The sequence below is a fragment of the Macrobrachium nipponense genome, chromosome 4, assembly GCF_015104395.2.
Source record: "Macrobrachium nipponense isolate FS-2020 chromosome 4, ASM1510439v2, whole genome shotgun sequence".
In the NCBI taxonomy this organism is placed as follows: domain Eukaryota; kingdom Metazoa; phylum Arthropoda; class Malacostraca; order Decapoda; family Palaemonidae; genus Macrobrachium; species Macrobrachium nipponense.
The window spans coordinates 23,251,221-23,273,742 of NC_061100.1; the positions used below are offsets into that span (position 1 = coordinate 23,251,221).

The 22,522-nt window shown below is 35.6% G+C and overlaps 2 protein-coding genes across 4 annotated transcripts in view; one reads left to right on the forward strand and one right to left on the reverse strand.

The window, feature by feature from the left end:
- Positions 1–559: 559 nt before the first annotated feature.
- LOC135210786 (cuticle protein 19-like) overlaps positions 560–22,522 on the forward strand; it is a 45,278-nt gene continuing 23,315 nt past the window's right edge. For 2 of the 3 annotated variants that reach the window (XM_064243647.1, XM_064243649.1), the window contains exon 1: positions 21,702–21,888. The gene's annotated coding sequence lies outside the window, so the exon portion shown is untranslated. Of the gene's footprint in view, positions 824–21,701; positions 21,889–22,522 lie in introns of those variants that run through there. The other variant, XM_064243648.1, reaches the window with a different exon arrangement.
- On the reverse strand, positions 2,226–4,024 carry LOC135211577 (probable G-protein coupled receptor B0563.6). The gene is made up of 2 exons (XM_064244872.1): positions 3,802–4,024; positions 2,226–3,373 (listed from the first exon to the last, which is right to left on the reverse strand). Exon 2 carries the CDS (start codon positions 3,189–3,191, stop codon positions 2,451–2,453), a length of 741 nt encoding a protein of 246 aa, XP_064100942.1. The 5' UTR covers positions 3,192–3,373; positions 3,802–4,024; the 3' UTR covers positions 2,226–2,450.

Here is a 22,522-nt window from a genome sequence, read left to right on the forward strand (position 1 = left end):
ATGTTTATGCTGTGCACGGATCGCATGCGTGTTTTTTTCCCCTCCCTTCCAAGCCACTTAACTTCTAGTGGCTGATACGCATGCGCGAGTTTGTTGTTAAATCTTGTGGTGATATTCTCCGATTCCATTCCGTGGCTATTACGAATTCCTGGCTAATTTCACATTGACACATTCCAGCCGAGCATTTGCCTGTAATTTGGTGAAAGTAGGCCTATATACGCCGAGCTGACTTGGAATTCGCTCATTTGAATCGTGACCGCGAACGATATCATTAGGCCTATAGTTTTTTTTTTTTTTGCTATGGCTGAGCCTGAATCTATTATTGGTTAATTTTTTTTATCTACTGAAAATATTGAATAGCCGATAGGCCTATGCATGTGCCCTGCACATTCTGAAGTTGGATGGAAGAAGAAGAAGCCTTTTATCTACTAAAAGTATTGAATAGTCGGTAGGCCTATCATACACGTGCACCGAATATTATGAAGTTGGAAGAAGAAGAAGAAGAAGAAGAAGAAGAAGAAGAAGAAGAAGAAGAAGAAGAAGAAGAAGAAGAAGAAGAAGAAGAAGAACTGTTTATAGTCACGAAACTGTAAAACATTATTTTTTAAAAAGGACATTGGACTGAAGATTCTACATGAAACATCAAACGTTGCTGGTCGACGTGAAGAGTATATTCGACAAGTATATAGGTCTATTTAGCCGTCCACCCCCTCAGGAGAAAGCAACTCTGAATAGGCCCAGGCCTACATGCCCCTCTTATCCATTACCTTCTCATACATCCTCAGCTGAAGTCAACAATAACATCACTATCGAATAGATTAAGGTAAGTTCCTATATGCACAAAATCACTTTCAGTTTACCTTAATTATAAAATGGTAGGTTAGGGTGTCCAGGTGTTGATATAGGGTAGGATGGGTAGATCCAGAGTTCAGGGCTCGGTGCCCAAGATCAAGTAGTCTTAAGAAAAGGTGGGCATATGTATTAAGCTTGAAAAGGATTGGGGTGCTTACCAATGGCAATTCAGGGCACGACGCCCTACATCAGTCTAGGGCTAGGCTGAGGGAGGTTAGGCTAGGCTGCATCCGTGTTGAAGTATGACTTTCCATTGCTTTTTTTCATTAATTTTTCGGCAAAAACTTTGGTAATTAACATAAATAAGAGCCGGTGAACCCCACAGATACAAACGAAATGTACAAACACACAAAAACAGACGATAAACAATAACATAAACAAAGGACAAACATACGCAAAAAACATAAACAAAAGAAGGTGAACATCACAAACACAAACAAAACTTACCCACATAAAAAACCTAAACACAAGACGGCATCAAAATCATTAATTTTTGAAACCTTTCATGTTAACACGTATTTGCCATCAAGGGAGCAAAAGAATAGTAACCCATAAAAACTTAGATTTTCTATAAATACTTTTGAAAGAAAATGTACTCATTATTTTGGGTAACTATTTTAGATGTTGTGAATACAAATTCAAGCAGCATGTGTAGTCTACATATATTGTTAAATTAAGATTTGGAATCAGATTTAAGAGAGAGAGAGAGATAAGAGAGAGAGAGAGAGAGAGAGAGAGAGAGAGATGAGAGAGAGAGAGAGAGAGGAGAGAGAGAGAGAGAGAGAGAGAGAGAGAGAGAGAGAGAGAGAGAGAGAGAGAGATTATGTAAAATGTATCGCTGTCAAGGTTGTCGACAATTTGCAAAGAAACCTATTTAAAAAATAGAGAATTTTTCATACTTTCTCCGTAGACTGACATAATTCTAGGGAAAGGATTAATTAAAAAATAAAAGTTCTTTCTCTTAGGTCATAGAATTTCAGATTTGTGGCTTGACCAATAAACATATAGCAAATTATGGATATCCCTACCAAATCATTCTAACCAATGGTAAGGGTTACTTTTGAATATTCTCATTTCATTTGTATAATGAGGAAGATGCAAAGCTAATATATAAAGAGGTTTTTAATTATGTCTACGATTTATAAATTCACTTATAATATTAAGTTTTTTGTATTTTATTATCATTAATGATTTTGTCTTATTGAATGAACTAGTCTATAAACGGACACTTCTCGTAACACCGTGCTTGCTGTCGTGTCTAGAATTACCACTTCTGTCACGCATTCACAAGGTAAGGTTAAGTAAAAGACGTTATTAACAATTATAAATATTGTAATTATCTTTTAAGATTTTTTTTATATGGGTTATCATTAACAGGTAGCTTTGTATTATGAAAACTTAAATAAGATCTAACATCGGACTCGAGGATAGTTTGACTAAAACTAAACAGCCGTTCGTTTAGAGCACTTAATGCATATCAGTTGTCTAGAAACAAAAGCTCTTAGGAACTGTTTAAGACTAAACTGAATATTCTGCAACTGTATTTGATATATCGAAAAAAAAAGAAAGACATGCCTACCAAGAACACTTAGGTAGGCCTAACAGAAGCAAAACAGATCTTTGAAAGCCAACCTGACGGGCTTGCTGTAGAGTATATACATGTAGAAATTCAGAGCGTGATGCAGCATTTCGAGGTCGTTCGAAATGGCTCTGAATAACTGGTAATCGTAGTCGTTCGAACGAGAACCAGTGTAAAAGGCGTTGCAGACGCCCACGGGAATCATGGTGAGCGAGAACGACACCACGACGCCCGTCAGGAGGTGGATGATGTTGTGGTCCTTTTGGTACCAGCTGCTGTCAGCGACGCCCTGGTTGATGATCAGCCCCTGGGTAGTAGTACCACCGCTCTCGGCGTCTCCTGTCGCAGCAGGGCCTGCCGACCTCCTGTTCCATTCTCCCCTCTTCCTCTTCAGCCTGACGAATCCTCTCAAGGTGAGGGAGTTCAGGATGACCAGGAAGGCGATGGGAATGAACGTGGTGATGGTCTGCCTCACCCACGAGTAGACTCGGTACCACCTCATAGGCCTATTCCGGGGGATCTCCACGCAAGCCACCCACAGCGCCCTGTGGGCGCTGCCGGCATCCTCTGGCAGTGAGATCTGGTCGCAGAGACACTCGGCGAGCTTCCTCGGCGTCTTGATGAAGCACATAGGCAGCCAGACGACTGCCGACAGAACGAACGCGCCGACAATCAGCCTCTTGGCGTAGTGGCGCGTGTGGATCACCCTGAACCTGCTAGGCCTACAGACGGCGTAGTAACGCTCGACGGTGACGCACATTGTGACGAAGACGGACGTCGAGAGGAAGACGTTCGAGAAGAAGACTTCGAGGTAGGAGTACCACACGACCAGGGAGTACCTCGCAGTCGCTCTGTGTGTCAGGTGGTGGGAGACCGAGATGGAGAAGAGCAGGGAGAGGAAGTCGCTCGAAGCCAGCACCAGGAAGTAGGTGTAGGTCACTCCTGCCAAGAAAGAAGAAGAAGTAAAAAAAAAGGGCATTTCAATGAGAATATGATTCTAAGTATGCATAAACTTAGACATAGCTCTAAAGTATGAAAAGTCGACATATAATTCTACAACTGAAATCACAAGCGATTAAGATCATAATACTGATATCATAGCGTGTATGTAAAGTTGATTTATCTTAAAAGAAGCGTTTGCGTATTAAAAACGACATAAAGAAATTGAATATCAATATATGAATGTAATTGAAATATACATCGTAAAAACATCATTAAACGTAAAACTAATATTCACGACGTTAGTACCAATTAGATAAACAAATGAATACCAGTGACGTCACAGAATCACAAGAACGAGAAAGGCAAATGAATTAACATACCAAACCTAACTAACTCCAACATACTCGAAGGAGCGATTTCATCCTCACCTCTGAACCGTGGCAACCGTAGAATGAAGATGGTCAAGAGATTGCCCAGCAGTCCTACCGTGATGATCACAGGAGCTACTATACTGTAGGCAATCCTATTAGCCTCCTGTATCCTGGGATCTATAGGTACTGACTCGTTACACTGGTCCTGCCATATTCCAGTGTCCGAGAGAGACACTGAGGATTCTGGGAAAGTGATAAATGGTCAGTTTACTATCGTTTCGCGTTTGGATTCAAAGCGCTTTTGTGAACGATGGAAGGATGTTATGCTGGTAATATAATGTGACATTTCGTTTTCATGGGTATTATATATATAATGTAAAACTCGGGGAATTTATCATTTGTTAAGGCTAGAGTTTGTAGTGGGTGCAAGATACAGTTGCGTTAGGAACTTTAATGAAAGTGTATATATATATGTATATATATATATATATATATATATATATATATATATATATATATATATAAGCGAATACTACAGAAAAATGATAGGCAGAAATAATACAAGTGCTTAGTAAAGACGAAAGCGCTTGGATTTCTGCCTATATATATATATATATATATATACTATATATATATATATATATATATATATATATATATATATATATATATAAGCGAATACTACAGAAAAATGATAGGCAGAAATAATACAAGTGCTTAGTAAAGACGAAAGCGCTTGGATTTCTGCCTATCATTTTCCTGTGGTATTCGCTTATTTAATGAAGTCATGTGCATCTACTGTGATTTTTTAACCATATATATACATATATATATATAATTATATATATATATATATATATATATATATATATATATATATATAGAGTGAGAGAGAGAGAGAGAGAGAGAGAGAGAGAGAGAGAGAGAGAGAGAGAGAGAGAACAAATGAGTCGCCTTCATAGGAAATACCACGATAATACAAAGTCATCAACTATAATTATACATCAAAATTATTTATATATATGAAAAATTCACATCTTAAATCGTAGAGACTTCACAACTTGAACTGTAAAATTCTTCACCTTCGACCTACCTTTCATTATTTCCATGCTCTTAGGAGCCGATTGTTGATATTTAGATATACACTACGACACAGGTAATTACTCCTCTGCGCCGTCTGTGGAAGAAGATATAAAAAAATTGAGTATAGAATATTGAATGTGAAAGCAAAGATTTCATCGTAGAAGAAAAGTAAGAGCGCATTTGGAATCTTCGTAAAAAGTTCTATGAGAATAACGTTTTCTTTTTTCTCTGCGAATAATATTAAAGACGTTAGCATGGCCAGATATCCAGCCGGATATCCGGATAAAACAACGCCCTTATAAAAACCATCCTGTATAAAATATTCATATATGGTCCGATTTTGGTTCAGTTCGGTCAGGTAGTTTCGCCGTCTATGACGAACATACATACATATCATGCATACATATTCCGACCGTCGGCTTTATACGTAAGATCCATTATTATACATTTTATGGAAGATATTATAAGTGACCATGAAACACTTTAGAATTGGAATGAAAGATTTTGTGAAATAATTTCACTCTTCTGGATAAATATAAAATCAATTTATTTATTTATTTTTTAATGAATAAAGAGTTTATTAGAGCCTATGTAAACCACAATATATTTTCGCTTAAAGTAAACGTGATACAGATCATGTTACAGGTTAGAGTATTTCAATTAATTTATTGACCAGGAAGAAAGCTGAGGACTTTAATAGTACAGGTAATTTTCACTGGTAAATACCAATATAAATTCTATTGGAGGAAAATAATAGCTGACTGTATTTACTCTTTCTTAAATAAGAATTGATACATTGATCGGAAAATTATAGACTTTAAGTATGAGCAGGTGTTTTGCTTTGTAATGCTTTAAATAAAGATGCAAAGTGTCCTCTTGTGAAACTGCTGGGTTTAATGAGATCAATTCAACTTGTGGATCAAAGTCAGCTTTCAGTGAATGTGGACAAGAATGATTCTGATTCTGTGTTTTGACGCCGTCATACCAAATGAAATCAATTTCTCGTGATAGATAAAAACCCATTAAAATGAATAGTTCAGGCGTAAATTGAAATTATCATTAGAATATGAACGTTTCATAATGACAGCTTTGGTTGGTATATTACTGCTACATTGACAAATATATATATATATATATATATATATATATATATATATATATATTGAATTCTTCTGTTAAAACAGGATACTTCTAAGGTATAAAAGGACCATTAAAACACTCTGGTTTAAAGCTAAGGTCCTGGTGTTGGAAACGAATCAGTTAATCTATTTTCAACCTACATAATGTATCTTTTTTTTCTATTTTACATTTTACTTTATCTAAATATTCATTTACATTTACTGACCCTCACATTAATGTGCAACAGTTATATAGTACACATATTGTTGGTGTATATAATGATTCAATATGACGTCTCTTTTATCTGATTGGAGAAACGGAGTGTGGTGTTAAACCCTCCTTGAGAGATCGTAATATTATCCTTTATATCATGGTAGTCATATCTTTACAGCGATTACATCACCATTATCATAAATGATTCGAAATAATGAATTCAACGTAACTGTAATTACATCATGGGAATCATATCGTGAGATGATTTCGAAGTAAACAACGCCATTAACCACAGAGTATTTAGTTCTCTCAAATTATTGTAGGTTATTTTTTGTTACATTAGATTCTCAAACAGTTATTTCTTGATGTCATCCATCGGCGAATAGAGGATGAATGTCACTGATTTGAGTTTACGTGATAACTTCTAATATTTTATAGAGATGTCATTCAATATAAATAGTTACATACAAAGCGCCAATCATAATGCAACTTAAGCCCTCGAAATGTGTTACAATTACGCGAGTTCTGTAGCAAACCATTATAATAATCTGCTGACGAATAACGTCAATGCATCCTGTATGCGTTCTTGTACAACACACTGGCACGCAAACGCACGCACGCGCGCAAAAATCAACAGCATACGCGTTCTTATCTCTCCGAATTCTAAGACATTGAATTATGGGAGGCCCTACCTCACTCCTCTGCGGCTGCCTTGAGATGACTGCGTATCGCCAAGTGATCTATCTCTCGACAGCCTTTGCGACCTGATAACTGGGTGAGCTCGTCTATGGGTGATGGATGGGTGATGGATGACTTACAGAAGAATATGAGATATAGGAGAATATGTATGAGGAGTTCACGTCTTTGATTACGCGTGGAGATATCTTCTGGCAGACGACGATGTAGCGATGTACCGAGATATTGTTTATGCATGGCTAAGCATTCGTCTCGTAGTGTGACAATGTATATAAAGTTGTTTTTAGCCTATTCTAACTACATGAAATTTGACTCGAAGGTAATCTTAATTTTTTTTATGATGCAGACATCTAAGCTGGATAACAGTTTATTCAAGTTTTATGGCTTATCTCTGAGCAATGTGCTAATGGAACGTTCGGCCTTCAATGCTGGGTTAGATGAATATGGAATCACATAGGCAGGTAGAAAATTCAACATCCAAGCACACTTTTATATTCATATATATTACTTCCAAACCAGTGAAATTCAAGAGAAGCACATTATAATTGGAACAATGAACCTCATTACATAGCCAGGTGCAGAAACCATCGTGTACAGTGTAATTATAAAGAAAAAAAATATGGCAGCCTGTCCACTAATTTCTTGGTGCAGGAAATCCCACAATGCAATTTCGGTTAGGATGAGATAAATGTATTTAAATTATGTCGCCATTCCCACGAGCAAGTATAATGGCTACATAATTGATATAATGCTGATATGATGATGATAATGCAACTGGTTTCATGATAAGGTTAATAGATATATAGGATACTCCTTCATATGACATGACTAACACACTGCGTCATAATAAAAACGCCCGTAGCGGGGATAGTGCCGTCAGTGCACCTCATGCGGTGCACCGTATGCGTTACGTAGGCTCCTTGCAGGGTGCCCTCGGCCCCTGGCTGCATCCCTTTTAATTCCCTTTACTGTACCTCCGTTCATATTCTCTTTCATCCGTCTTACTTTCCATCCTCTCCTGACGAGTGATTCATGATTCATAGGTTTTCCTCCTGTTACGCCTTTTGAACCTTTATTCCCAGGTTCCCTTTCTATATTCTATTCTGTTCTATCATACGCTAAAAATCCATACATTCACTATAAATGAAATCCAACTTCCGTCTCTAATAATATCATTATTTGTAACCGATTCACTTTAGTTTGCAACTGTAATGATCTGTCATGCACGTGCGTTAAGCAAATTGGCGAGGGTCTTAATTTAGCAAAACAGCGACCCTTGTGACCTTGCCACGGCTCCGTAAATAAATTCGCTATCAGTGACGTCACCAAGTCCCCCTCATCACAGCCAGGTGCCATCAGTAAATACGGAGATTAAAGGCGATTAATAGCCAAACATACTCGGTGGACGCTGAGGGCAATATTAATGTGAACAGAGATTACTCTTCGCACACAGTTTAATGCGTTTGGGCTTCTGAATTGAGCTGTTAGGTTAGATTTAAGCCTACATTGCGAATAGGCTGTTTTTAAACCTATGTAAACCACAATATATTTTTTTTATATGTATAACATCTCTCTCTCTCTCTCTCTCTCTCTCTCTCTTTCTCTGCTTGTATGTATGTCTGCCTCTTTCCTTCATGCTGAAGCATAAGTAAGATTATGTAAACGGTAGAGTGACTGGTTTGGTACAAAAGTGTGCCTGAGGCAATGGATATTTAGTATCTATAGATGGCGTGACGTATAAAGTCAGAAAAGGAATAAAGATATGGGCCTTTCTGGAGTGTGGAATGGTTAATATTGGCATATAACACAGAACTAACTGGGGACAGTAACTTAGACTCTGTTACAAATAGTGAAAGTTTTAAAGTATGTGCTGGAGAAAGTTGAATGTACTGTGAGCAAGTGTAATGTCATGAGGGTAACTTGAATCAGGAAGATGGATCAGGGATTAATGCCATGGATGGTGGAAGAATGAAAGAGGTTGATTCTAATGGGTGTTGGAGAGTAAATATGATGTATTATGGGTATATAGATGAAGCGAGGAAGGTATCAGGCTGTGTGCAAAAGATTTGGAAGAGAATCTTAATTTCAGTGGGAAATTGTTTAGCCAACTCTCCTTTATGGAAGCAAAGTGTGTAAGATGATTGCAAGTAGAGAAAACGTTTGAAGTTATTATTTGAGTGATATATGTACCATATAAAAAGGATTTCTAATGGTGAGAAATGGGAAAAAACACAGAAATGATATCATTGTGTACAATGAGCTGAAATAAAGGTTCTGAATGCAAAGAGAACTCACAAGACTGAGGTTGACACTTCATCATTTGTGAAGGGCTTGACAAGCAGCTGATGAGCATCAAGTAGGTGTATGAAATAGCCATAATTGTGGAATTATGTGCACAGTGTTTCATCCACCACTCAGTGCCCACTGCTTTCGCTTTCTCTCTGTCGTGATCTCGTTTTATCTTCAATTCTCTCTCTCGCTCTTTTTTATAATTATTCAGCGTCCTTTCTTTTCTTTCTTTCTTTCTTTCTTTGTTTATGCCTCTCTGTGTCTCTTTCTCTTTATTTGATTTTCCGTTGTTTTATGTAGCATATATATTTACCTCCGTTTCTTTCGTTTTTTCTGATATTTTATATAATCTATACAATTCCCAGTCCCCGTCTCTCTCTCTCTCTCTCTCTCTCTCTCGTACCATTTTATCTAATCTACAGGGTGTCCATAAAGTCCCAATACCATTCTGAGCAATAAATACGTGTAATGGTGCTGGGAGTGTATGGACACCTCTCTCTCTCTCTCTCTCTCTCTCTCTCTCTCTCTCTCTCTCTCTCTCAACCTATTCATTCATCGCATTCAAGCTCTCTCTCTCTCTCTCTCTCTCTCTCTCTCTCATCATCATCATCATCGTATAGGCTTATTTGCACTAGATTTTTGTCTGTCAGTTTCTCTCTGTTTCTCTATTTTCTCCGTCTCTCTGTTTCTCTCCGTCTCTCTGTTTCTCTGTTTCTCTCTGTCTCTCTGTTTCTCTCCGTCTCTCTCCGTCTCTTTCTGACTTTTCCCAACTTTGAGCGCGACCTTTGCAAACCGCTCCTGTCTCGACCAATAATAACAATAAAAAAAAAAATAACTTAAAAACGTTCTCTACAATTTCTGCCGCGTCCGAGGAGCCATATGGCCTCTCGAGCTAAATCTGTCGGTGTTATTGTTGCTTATGTTGTCGTAGATTGCTGTGGGGGGAGGGTAGGGAAGGGGGTGGGGTAGAGGGGAAGGGGGTGGGGGAGTCCTTTGGAAGGTAATCTCTAGAAAGTCAACTCGCCACTCACATTACAAAGGTCTTAGAAAAAAGATTAAGGGAAAGGGGCAGTAAATATCTTCTTAATTGGAGCTTCTTGTCGGTATGAGACGGTTCCTTTGCAATAGGCAGATTCCTCATCCCCATTCTTAATGCCTCATTCTGAAAGCTGACTTGTCTTTTTTTTGTCTCTCTCTCTTTTTGAAGTTACATTCACTGACGTCTTTTTTTTTCTGCTTTGCTTTTGAAGTTCCATTCTCTCGTGGTTCCATCTCTTCCTCATTCGTTTGTCCGTAGGAATGTTAGTCTGTTCTGCCTGTTCTGAAGACTCTGAAGACCTGATCTTATTTCCAGCTTTATTTTTTTTACGTAAAATTCAATTTTAATTTGAAATATTCTCTTCATTGAATAATTTATTCTTTCTGAGATTCCTTTACGACTTATCCTCTCATTCACCTTCTTCTTTGACGTTTTATCTTCATTGATATATCCGTTTTCCTTTTCACGAAATATGCGGTATAATTTATTTCATCTTATTTGTTCTCCGGGAAATGTATCATTCCTGGGACAACTTTTAAGACGCCATCGTTCTGAATATTTTGTGAATTCGCTTTTTTCAATATACCCTTTTCTTATATGAGAACCTGTCTGGTAAGTCAGCTTTCAGTAAAGTTGACATTTAAGTTTTCATTCTTCACATTTCTTAATTTTCCTTTTAAAGCTGGTTCTGGTCTTGTGATACATGCGTGAAATTACTTAGTTACAGACATAAAAAAATAGTCTCTCCATTGAATTACACGGAAGAAAGTTTTTTTTTATTAATTTTTTTTTTTTACATTTTTTTTATAAAGCTTTAGATTTAACTTTCGTATGATTTTGCTGACAATGAATACGACCATGATTCCCCTCCATAAGTTTGCTAGTGGCAGATATGTACATGCCACACAAGGGTGGCTGTAAATAAAATACAGTACGACGGTCATTGCCACATTCAAACTTCAATGTTTGCACACGCAGACAACATCTACATTAGCTACTTCACATACCTAACTTAAGCAGATAGCTCATTATCATCAGCACGTATAGAGCCCCTTGCACGCACTACTTTTAGCCTCTGTCTTGCGAGCGATCTTGCGATTTTTGGATTGTCTGCTAAATCTCTTTCTAACACTTCATTCATGCTGTGTTTTTTCTAAGTCTTCTTCTCCTTCTTTCTCCTTTCACTTGTGAATGCTACATTCTTTTCAAAACCTATCGCCTTCGATTCTCTCTCCAAATGACCGGACAATATATTTAATAAATTATGCAGTGGACAATATTGGCCAGATGATTTTTTTTTGAGATATGTATGTTTAACCGAAAATAAATGGAAAAGAGTGAGTCACTTATCATTTAATTTAAAATATCTACTTAACAAACGTACGATAAACCCGATACACAAATCCCTTGACATGAATTTAGTAGATATACCCGCTTAAGTATATTAGCAATAAATCCAACTTGGTCGGGCATTTGAACCCTGAACATTCTTGGTTATCTACCCACGAATTCTTTTAAGTGCATTGTCATCAGAGCAAATGAAGAGATGCAATTAGTGGTTAATTATTATGAGCGAATAACGAAACCACAAGACTCCATTACTAGGTAAGGAACATTACTGTCTACTGCAAGATTAGCGCAGCTGATCTCACTCATTTCCATGGTTTTCTAAGAGAGAGAGAGAGAGAGAGAGAGAGAGAGAGAGAGAGAGAGAGAGAGAGAGAGAGAAGGATACTCCAGGAATTTTGTGGGGGAGGAAGGCAAATAAATGAGTGAAGTTAGGAAAAATATAGTAATTTTCCTTCATGATTTATAAGCAGAAGATCTGTAATCCACCATACTTGAAAAAAAGGGATTGATTACATTTTAACCACATCAGTCCATCATTTCCCGTCTTCCTCCCCTCCTCCTTCCTTATTCTCAAGGATGATTTATCGTGCTTTCGTTCACCTATCGTCCTCCATTCATTCTCCCTGATCAAAACCATCTCAGAAAACTCTGGTTCATCCTATCAGCAACAATGTCCATTTCATCGCGTTTATCTTCACATTCTTCACCCTCTTCTCTCTTTCTCATGCCACATGTACTACGCGAATGCTTCATCTCATCAGCTTCAACTTCGTTTCGTTCGTCAGAACTCAACGGCCACACTTCACATCCATAAAGGAGGGTTGGCTCAACGATCCATTCAAACGCTCTCCCACCTTGGCTACCATAGATGCTCGAAGTCTCATCATCACAGTCTTTTGTCTTTTGCGTCTTCTCTTCTTGCCTTCCTATCTTCACCCGTTTTCTGTCATCTCTTCCTTCATATATACATAAATACACATATGTGTATGTGTATATGTGTGTGTGTTAGTCTATATATGTTTGTTTAAATGTGAACATGTATATTATAGTATTTACTTCAAATATGCAGCCTCTGCATTTATGGACAGCAATATGTTCCATGGGTATGCGTGTATGTGAGAGAGAGAGAGAGAGAGAGAGAGAGAGAGAGAGAGAGGCATAGCAAAACAAATGCTCAAAGCTTCGAAGTTTCCCAAGTTATCATGCAAAAATTCTGATCGCTATTCATGATCATCAGAAGCTCGTATCTTTTAAAAATGAATATAGAATCGCGAATACCTCGTAACATTACTTCGCTCCATATTCTGCGTTCTCTTCCTCTCCAGACCAGGAAATACTAAAAAGAAAAAAAAAGAACTATCTTTTTTCTTCCCTCTGACAACAAGAAAAACGTATTCATTCGCCAATGTTGCAAATGTAGGAGCGTAATTTGGCGCAGAAGAGGAAGGACTGTGGTTGACTCACTGACATAACTTTTACCACTTCTTCTTCTTCTTCTGTGAAAAATACGATGAAATTTTGAGACTTTGCAGGCGCGAGTTGAGTTTCCGAACGTTAATTAGCCGTACCTGTTGTTATTAATTTACCAGTTTATTGAAAAATTCTTTTAAACTTTCTCCAAAGGTAGATATTTGTCCATTAATAGTATTTTCCTTACTGTTTACCTCTTTACTGGCAAAGGTAAATATTTGTCCATTAATGGAGTTTTGCTTACTGTTTATCTGTTGTTGGCAAATGTAAATATATGCCCATTAATGGTGCTTTATTTACTGTTTACCTGTTCACTAACAAAGTAAATATTTGCCCATTAATGGAGTTTTAATTACTGTTTACCTGTTTACTGACAAAGGTAGATATTTGCCCATTAATGGAGTTTTAATTACTGTTTACCTGTTTACTGGCAAAGGTAGATATTTGTCCATTAATGGTGTTTTAATTACTGTTTACCTGTTTACTGACAAAGGTAAATATTTGCCAATTCATGGTAAATATTTGACCATTAATGGGTTCAGGTAATCGAGGTTACAGAGATTATGTTGCGTGTATTTATAGATGGATTCTGATTTTGGAGAAAGTTTAAAAGAATTTTTCAATCTAAACAAAGTTTAGTTATTGTTTTATTGAGTTTAATATATTCATAACTCCACAGTCGCTTAAGACTTATCTTTAAATAGTTATAATTACAGGCATTTTTATTCGCTGGTGGGGGAGGGGAGGAGGGGGGGGGAGGTGGATGGGGGGGAAGGGGGGGGGGGTAGGGGGGGTGGGAAGAGATTATTTGTAACCGTAGATTTTGTAGCAAATAGTATCCAAGCATTATTCGGATAAAAAAAAATAAGAATAATTAATTTCCTTGCGGAAAGAGAATAGCTCAATTTTTAAAAGAAAATGTCACTTCTCTGAATATTAGCCCGTGCTGGCATAAGGCCACCTTAAGCTAAAACAACATAAAATATTTTTTGTGAAAACTTGAATATTTTGAATATATTTAGAACGACTAAGTTTTTCCACGTATTTCCATGAGAACTGCGGTTTATCTCTCCACCTTTCAAAATAGGAATAGTTCAGTTTAGAAATAAAAAATAGTGAGTTTATTGCGGTCCAGCTTTCACTAGAGAGCTTTCATTGCTAATGTCATAGAGTAAAAAGAAAGATGCTTTCACGAACAGATGGCCCAGGCATTTAGTCCAATACCTCGGGCACTCCGGAGGTGCTTAAATTACTGCCTTAATTACCGATGATATGCGCGTCCGCTGACGGAAGGTAAAAATATATTCATATATATTTTAGCCCCGGCGTTTGAAAGCAATACTTTCCCTGAATATTTTAGCATTTTATGTATATTTTCTTAGACAGTTTTTTTCCCAATTTATTTCTACGAATTAGAAGTGATACCAGCTACGGATTCCCGAATGATAGTCCTCTCAGAAACATATCCACAAATTTGTGAAATATAAATAAAAATATCTCAGATAGAAGCATCTCCACAAATTTGTAATAAAAGATAGATAAAAATATCTTCGATAGGAACGTCTCCACAAACTCGTAATAAGATATAGATAAACAATATCTCAGATAAAAACACCCCCACAAATTTGTAAAATATAGATAAAAATACCTCAGATAGAAACGTCTCCACAAATTTGTAATAAAAGACAGATAAAAATATCTCAGATAGAAACATCTCCAAAAATGTTTTAAACGATAGACAAGAATAAATGGCCGTGCCGCTTTTGATGAAGGTGTTACCGTCTGCTTTCTTTTATAATAATCACCAAAATACACCATTAGCTTGTATTTGTTTTGTCCGGTTAGGTCATTACACCTATATAATGACGATGACTTCACAAAACTTGAAGTGTCAGCTGTTTACGGAGGTGAAAGGCTTGCTGTGATAACTCTCTTCGTTGCGTTTCATAATATACTTACGTGTTTCCATTTTCCATATTTATGAAGCTTTCCCACCCCACTTCTCTCTTGTTTATTAAAGTCTTGATTCATTGCTTTGTGATCCTCTGTTTCATTTGTTCCTTTTCGTTGCATTGTAATTGTCTCATTTATTTGTTTTTATTCATTACTTTGTAAATCTCGTGTTTATTTGTCTTTATTCATTACTTTGTAATTCTCTTATATATATTTTTTATTTATTGCATTGTGATACTCTTAATCATTTGTATTTATTCATCACTTTGCAATTCTCTTTATTGTTTATTTTTATTCATTATTTTTAATTCTCTTATGTATTTGTTCTTATTCATTTCTTGGTAATTCTCTTCTTCATTTGTTTTCATTCATTGTTTTTTAATTTTCTTATCTATTTGTTTTTATTTATTTCTTTGTGATCCTCTCAATCATTTGTTTTTATTCAGTACTCTGTAATTCTCATTTTAGTTTGTTTTTCTTTATTGCTTTGTAATTCTCCCATTCATTTCTTTTTATTCATTACTTCGTGATTCTCTTATTTGTTTTATTCATTATTTTGGAATCCTCTACTTAATTCATTTTTATTCATTGCTCTGTAATTATGTGTAATTATGGGAAAAATATTTAAAATGAATATGACAAGTTTTGTCAGTATTTTTGGTAGAATACAAAATTTATTTGCATATCATACTCCCTGGCAATGTTCCTGAGTGAGAGAGAGAGAGAGAGAGAGAGAGAGAGAGAGAGAGAGAGAGAGAGAGAGAGATTAGTAAAAGGTTTTAAAGCCGTGATAGTGATCCAGATTTTCCAGATTCAATCTTTAAAGAATAAAACGTAAACAATCATCAAAGACTGAACAGACACGGTTACAGATTTCATCATAGTACAATGATAATAATTTTTGATATTGTTTTTCCATTTGCGGTCACAATGAAGTATTTCCTTGACGATTTGTACGGCGATGAAGATGGATAATATCGATAATATTATTAATTGGAAATGTGTCTGCTTCCGCATATACTTTCATGCTTTTATTCGTTTTTATATATATGGTTTCTTAGGTTAGATTTTTAAATCTATGGATTTATACTGTAGAATTATCAACTGTGAATATCTTTGCACGTATATATATATATATATATATACTATATAATATATATATATATATATATATATATATAATATATATATATATATATATATATATATATATATATATATATATATATATATATATCGTAAAAGTGTCAGAGTAATGATAGAAAAAAATATATCATAGATATATATATATATATATATATATATATATATATATATATATATATATATATATATATATATATATATATATATATATATATATATATATATATATATATATATATATATATATATATATATACTATATATTTTTTTTCTATCATTACTCTGACACTTTTACGATTTAGTCATTAATGTTTGATAATCATCCTCTGAGTAAGATTCTATGTGAAAACTATATTAAAAAATATAAATTGTTTTGAATAAAAGACCGAGTGAACATTCGTAATAAATTGATGTTTTTAAGAATGAAAGATGCTTAGCTTTATATAGCAGCGTGCTAAGGCTAATATCGAAAATACATGTAGGCTTACTACATGCAAGAACGAGTTATCTCGTATATGTGGCTATGCTTGCATACTCTCTTCTCTCTCTCTCTCTCTCCTCTCTCCTCAGTGAACATCATTAGGATACAAAAACAACCGAAGGGCATTAAGACTACGAAGACCACACCCACACACAGTGTATAGGACCCCCAAATGTGAGAGTGTTTAGTTAAGTTGAAAGCATTTTACTTAGGAGAATATAAGAGAGAGAGAGAGAGAGAGAGAGAGAGAGAGAGAGAGAGAGAGAGAGAGATATCTGCATGTTGTACAAGATGAGAACCCGTTTAGGGTAACTGTTGTGAATAAGGTGGTCATACGTTCATGTAGTTTTATGGTTACATAGGGGTTGACAATTCCATGTATTATTTTTCACACCGAAATATATATATATATATATATATATATATATATATATATATATATATATATATGAATAACTTGATCACGAAGTATATAAAACGTGATGCTATGTATAAATAAAGGTTTTTTGCCACGAAGGAAAAAAATGAAAAAAAGCGAGTTAGCCGAGTACTTTCGGTCCTATTCGGGAAAAAACCCTTTATATATATATATATATATATATATATATATATATATATATATATATATATATATATATATATACATATATTTTCTTTTTTTGTTCAGCGTCTAACGACCCTGATGTCTTGATGCTTAGAAGCCTTTTGTGAAAAAAATATGGAAGGACTGAGAAATGTTTAGAACAGGGCTTAGATTTTAGTGTTCTTGTGATAGTCCAAATGTTGGTAGAGCTGTAAACTACATCAGAAAATATAATTGGTGTGCTTGTGTCCCTGTTTGTATGTGTATGTGTATATGGATGGCTTTCATTGACTGCGAAGCCACAAGCAAAACTTGTGACCACCGAGATACCGAAGAAGAAAATGGAACCATTATTTTTTGGACATTTCCTCTATGACGCAATCCCCGGACAAGCTTGTTTACCAATGACGTCACTCAAGGGGCCTGGAAGACTGGAAATGCACGCTCCTAGTAGCGGGAGGAGCGTTCTGGGACGCTATTCACCACCGCCGGTCGCTGGACCCAGGAAACTGGCAACTGGAAACTGGAAACTGGAAACCCGGATGATGAGACTACTAAGGCACCGTGCTTAAGAGCCACCTGTCGTCCGTTGCATAATGGAAGGCTGCTAACTACGAAACCACGAATGGAAATGACCGCAGGAAGAAAGTGATGCATTGAGCTTTTCTGCCTTCGTTATTTTTTTAATATTATTTATTTATTTATTCTTTTTGCCGTTCATTCGTCTTCTGTCTAAACGTCGACAGCTGCTTAAATTGGGCGTCACTGGGATGAATTAGATGAGCGAATGATGCTTTGAAGAGGATTTAAACTGATGGAGATAAAAATGCAAAGCAAGAGAAGTATCAACCTTCTTTTGTTCTGAGAATATATGAGTAGATTTTTTCGCGTCATGATTATAAAAAGAACAGCTAATTGCGATAAATGCTGGATTAATTTTACCTTAAATATGTAATATTTGTCAGTATTACTTACGAAACATATTCAAGTGCCTGTGGGTTTTTATAAAGAACACAAATAAAGAATAAAATACCAATTTAAGTGAAAAAAATCCTAGGTACAACGAACTGATGAGAATGAAGCGAAGCTATTTACATAAGTTGGTTGATCGTCAATTCTTTAATTGAATGTTTTCTATATATTTCATGCTTCCTTCATTCAAAAAGCTATGCTTATTGCCAATGATCAATGCAAGATTGACGTATAAGCTTCCATCAACTCTCTATCAACAACAATAATAATAATACAAAAAAGCCAATCTCGGACACGCGGAAGTGTTCATTTGACAATACTTTTAAAAAGATTCCGTTTAAAAAAACAAGACGTTCATCGCGCGACCAGACCACATCAATTACCTTTGAAAGTGTTCCAAGTGATGCACGAAAGCGCTTCCTACTTGTTCTCTTTAAGAAAAAAACAATCGACTTTTGTAATTTGAAGTAAACAGACAAAACCAATCGAAAATCATGCCAGCATAAACACCGGTACTTGACTGCTTATAGGATTCAATTTCCACTTCTGCGTTCCCATGATTCTCACAGAATTCCATCGCTTTTATCCAACCTTGTTTTTTACTATTTGGTATACCTTAACATTTGCGCTCTGTAAAAAAAAAAAAAAAAAAAAAAAAAAAAAAAAAAAAAAAAAAAAAAAAAAAAAAAAAAAAAAAAAAAAAAAAAAAAAAAAAAAAAAAAAAAAAAAAAAAAAAAAAAAACTATGATTATTATAGAATTCCATCGCTTTTATCCATCTTTTTTTTTTTTATTATTTGGTATACCTTAACGTCTGGGCTCTGTCAAAAAAAATAAAAATTAATAAATCAATAAAATAAATAAATAAGTTCTCGATCTATCGGCCCTGGGATAAATTCCGGATAGTCATATAACCTTAGAGAATTCTTTCAGAGAGGTGGCCCTCATTGATTGACAAAATGACCGTGCTCAATTTCCACCAATATCAGTCACACGTTGTTCAGTCAGCATCTCTAGTTTGTCGTCGACGAAGACTTGTGCCGTCTAGTCTTTGCAAAAGCTCATCGATAACCTTTATCTCTGATTTTCTTTTAAAGTCACATTCTTCCTTCGTCACGTGAAGGAGATTTATCTTTAATTCGCCTAGATTCCCAGCTATATTTTGAAGAAGAGCGAGACGTTATCCACAGGCAATGCTGTTTGTGCGATTATAATTTGGACATAATAAGCTCATCTTGTCTTTGACGCTGTCTCCTCTTGATAATTACTGCTTTAAGTGCGACAGTTACTTATTGGAATTAGCAGATATTTAGAGAGAGAGAGAGAGAGAGAGAGAGAGAGAGAGAGAGAACGAGAGAGAGAGAGAGAGAGAGAGAGAGAGAGAGAGAGAGAGAGAGAGAGAGACTAGCAATTCCGTAAAGGAAAAGAGAGAGAAAGACAGACTCAGAGAGACAAACATGGAGAGCGACTAGTTTCAGCTTTAATATTTTTTTGTTTTGTTTTGGGGGGAAAATTTGTGATTAGAAATATCTCAGGTTTAGAGTTCTGATCTCGAGAAGAAGAAGGAATTATCAACTCATTTCCAAAGTAAAAATTGTCAGGTCAAACTTCGAGTATCTGTACGCATTACAAAAGACGTATTTTGCGTTTAACATTACATCATTACCTTGAAAGTTATCTGCAAGAAGAGGAAAAATATGCCCAAAGAAACTATCTAAACTTAACATGGTTTGGTAATTCTCCTAAGAAAATCCTGACTTGAGTAATCTGCAAAAGAAAATCTTAACGATGCTCACATTGAAGCAACAACAGAAACTAATGCAACATTACCCATTTTGCAAAACGAACGCAGTATGGCAGTTGCATGCAACGTTCCCGGTTTTGTTCGTGGAATTTGTCAGTAGAAAAAAAGTACAATTTAGTACCATGTGCAGTCAACAGTTATTTAAAGACACTACATATTTCAAGAACCAAAAAAGCCCCACCATTGCCTTATGAACTCGAGGTTTTTGGTCATTAATGCAACTTGAAGAGAAGAGTTTTATTCACAAACAAAAAGGCTACAAGACCTACTTTAGGGCAATGCTGGAGGACTGTCACACGGGTCTCAGTGCTCTGGAATAAAATAAATTCATAAAATCCCGCTCCGTTGAGCTACCAAGGATTGCAAAGCGCCTCAGTGGCGTGGTCGGTATGGTGTTGGCCTGCCACCTCGGTGGCCGCGAGTTCGATTCTCGCGCATTCCATTGAGGAGTGAGAGATGTGTATATTTCTGGTGATGGAAGTTCACTCTCGACGTAGTTCGGAAGTCACGTAAAGCCGTTGGTCCCGTTGCTGAATAACCACTGGTTCCATGCAGCGTAAAAACAAACCATGCAAACAAACAAACAAACAAGGATTGCAGAGAAATGGAATTGTAAACAGAGGAATTGAGAAGTGATAAAATGGTGTTTTGAATAAATTACTGCTTCTCTTTGATTTTAATTCCCCTGAATGCAACTAATGACAGCTGTTTGAAAACTGATGAAAGCGCTATAATATTTTTTCCATTTTCTAAAAGTTTTGATTTTTTTGTTAATATTTATTTTTGGATGTTTCTGGGCACCGTTTTCTGTAGGTGTGATAAATATCCAGAAATTTAAAGAAAGATTTCATTGAGCGTTTTAATTCCTTCCTCTTCTCACCTTTTCTAAAAGGTTTATGAATCTACTTACGTGGATTCTTAGTGCAAGAAATGTTCAAAAATCAATATCTCTAAAAAATAATATCCATTTTCACTTCATTTAAAGAATGCATATGAGTGCATTCTTACAAGTTTTAGTCTCTCTCTCTCTCTGTTTCTGTCTGTCTGTCTGTCTCTCTCAACGGCTATTCTGGTAATATGGCTGAATCTTAATAAATAATAATGAACATTGTCTTCTCTCTCTCTCTCTCTCTCTCTCTCTCTCTCTCTCTCTCTCTCTTTATTATATATATATATATATATATGTATATATATATATATATATATATATATATATATATATATATATATATATATATATATAATATATATATATATATATATATATATATATATATATATATATAAATTTGTGACCCACATCAGGATCGAACCCAGGTCTTCCAATTGAAACACGAGACCACTGTGCCAACTTGTGGCGCCTGGTTGGGCAGAGCGGTCTTGATCTTTCAACTGGCAGACCTGGATTCGATCCCGATGTGAGCCCAGAAATTTTTATTTCTGTTCTTTATCTATGTATGCAAAACCTCGTCGCATTTTTTTTCTTTATATCTTCCCCTTTTCTATTCTTTATCTATGTATACAAAACCTCGTCGCATTTTTTTCCTTTATATCTCCCCCTTTTCTGTTCTTTATGTATGTATACAAAACCTCGTCGCATTTTTTTTTTTTTGTATCTCCTCCTTTCTCCGAAGCGACGGAAACTAAAAACAAAAGCGCATCGTCGCGTCGTCTTCGGGGGACCCCACGCGAAGCTATAAGGCGGCTCCGGTGTGAAAGTGAATCCGCTAAGTATAAAAGAACGTGGCCGTAGTGGACTCTCATTCAGTTATGGCTCCCCTGCAGTAAGAGCAACAGTAACAGCAGTTAAAGGAATTACAGACACAGCAGAAGCAGCAGCAGGACTTTTGTAACGGCTTGCGCTTTCTCGTGCTGGTTTATTTTTTTTCTGAACAGCTGTTGGGGCGCCTAGAAAGTTTGACTGCATTTGAAGTGGTTGTACGTAAGGTAAGACTAATCACTTGAAGACTTTTTTTTTTTTTTTTTTTTGTTTTTTTTTTTTTTTTTTTTTTTTTGACAGGACCCCTGTTACTGGAGTGATAATTTATTTAATTTATCTATTTATAAATTTATTTATTCATTTATTTTTTGAAAGTTGCGGCAAGGATATAATAACCTCGATTTTGTCAGGCCAGACAACGGACATTTTTAAGTTGTACTACTTAGATTTTAAATTTAATTTTGGTTTTTGCATGATTGAATATATTAGCGGACTAAAATCAATGAAAAAATGAGAGGAAGATTATGTATGCTTGGGAAAGATTTTGGTAAATATTTGTAAAGCATATTCAGTTTATTTAAAACACACACACGAATATATATAATACATATGTTTATATATGTATGTATATATATCTATATGATATATATATATATATATATATATATATATATATATATCCTATATATAATATATATCTTTCTACTCTCAAACTGTAACTATAGACAGTCATTAAATTAATTTTTTCTCTGGTTTATACAAAACCGTCTTTAATTTACCGACTGTCCCTTTCTTGATTACATTCAGTTATATAATTCCACGAGTCACCCCGATATTTTACAGTGTTGTCTCGTCTTTCTC

Coding starts and splice junctions, on each gene's coding strand:
- LOC135211577 (XM_064244872.1), bottom strand. CDS start 3,191: ATGTGCGTCACCGTCGAGCGTTACTACGCCGTCTGTAGGCCTAGCAGG.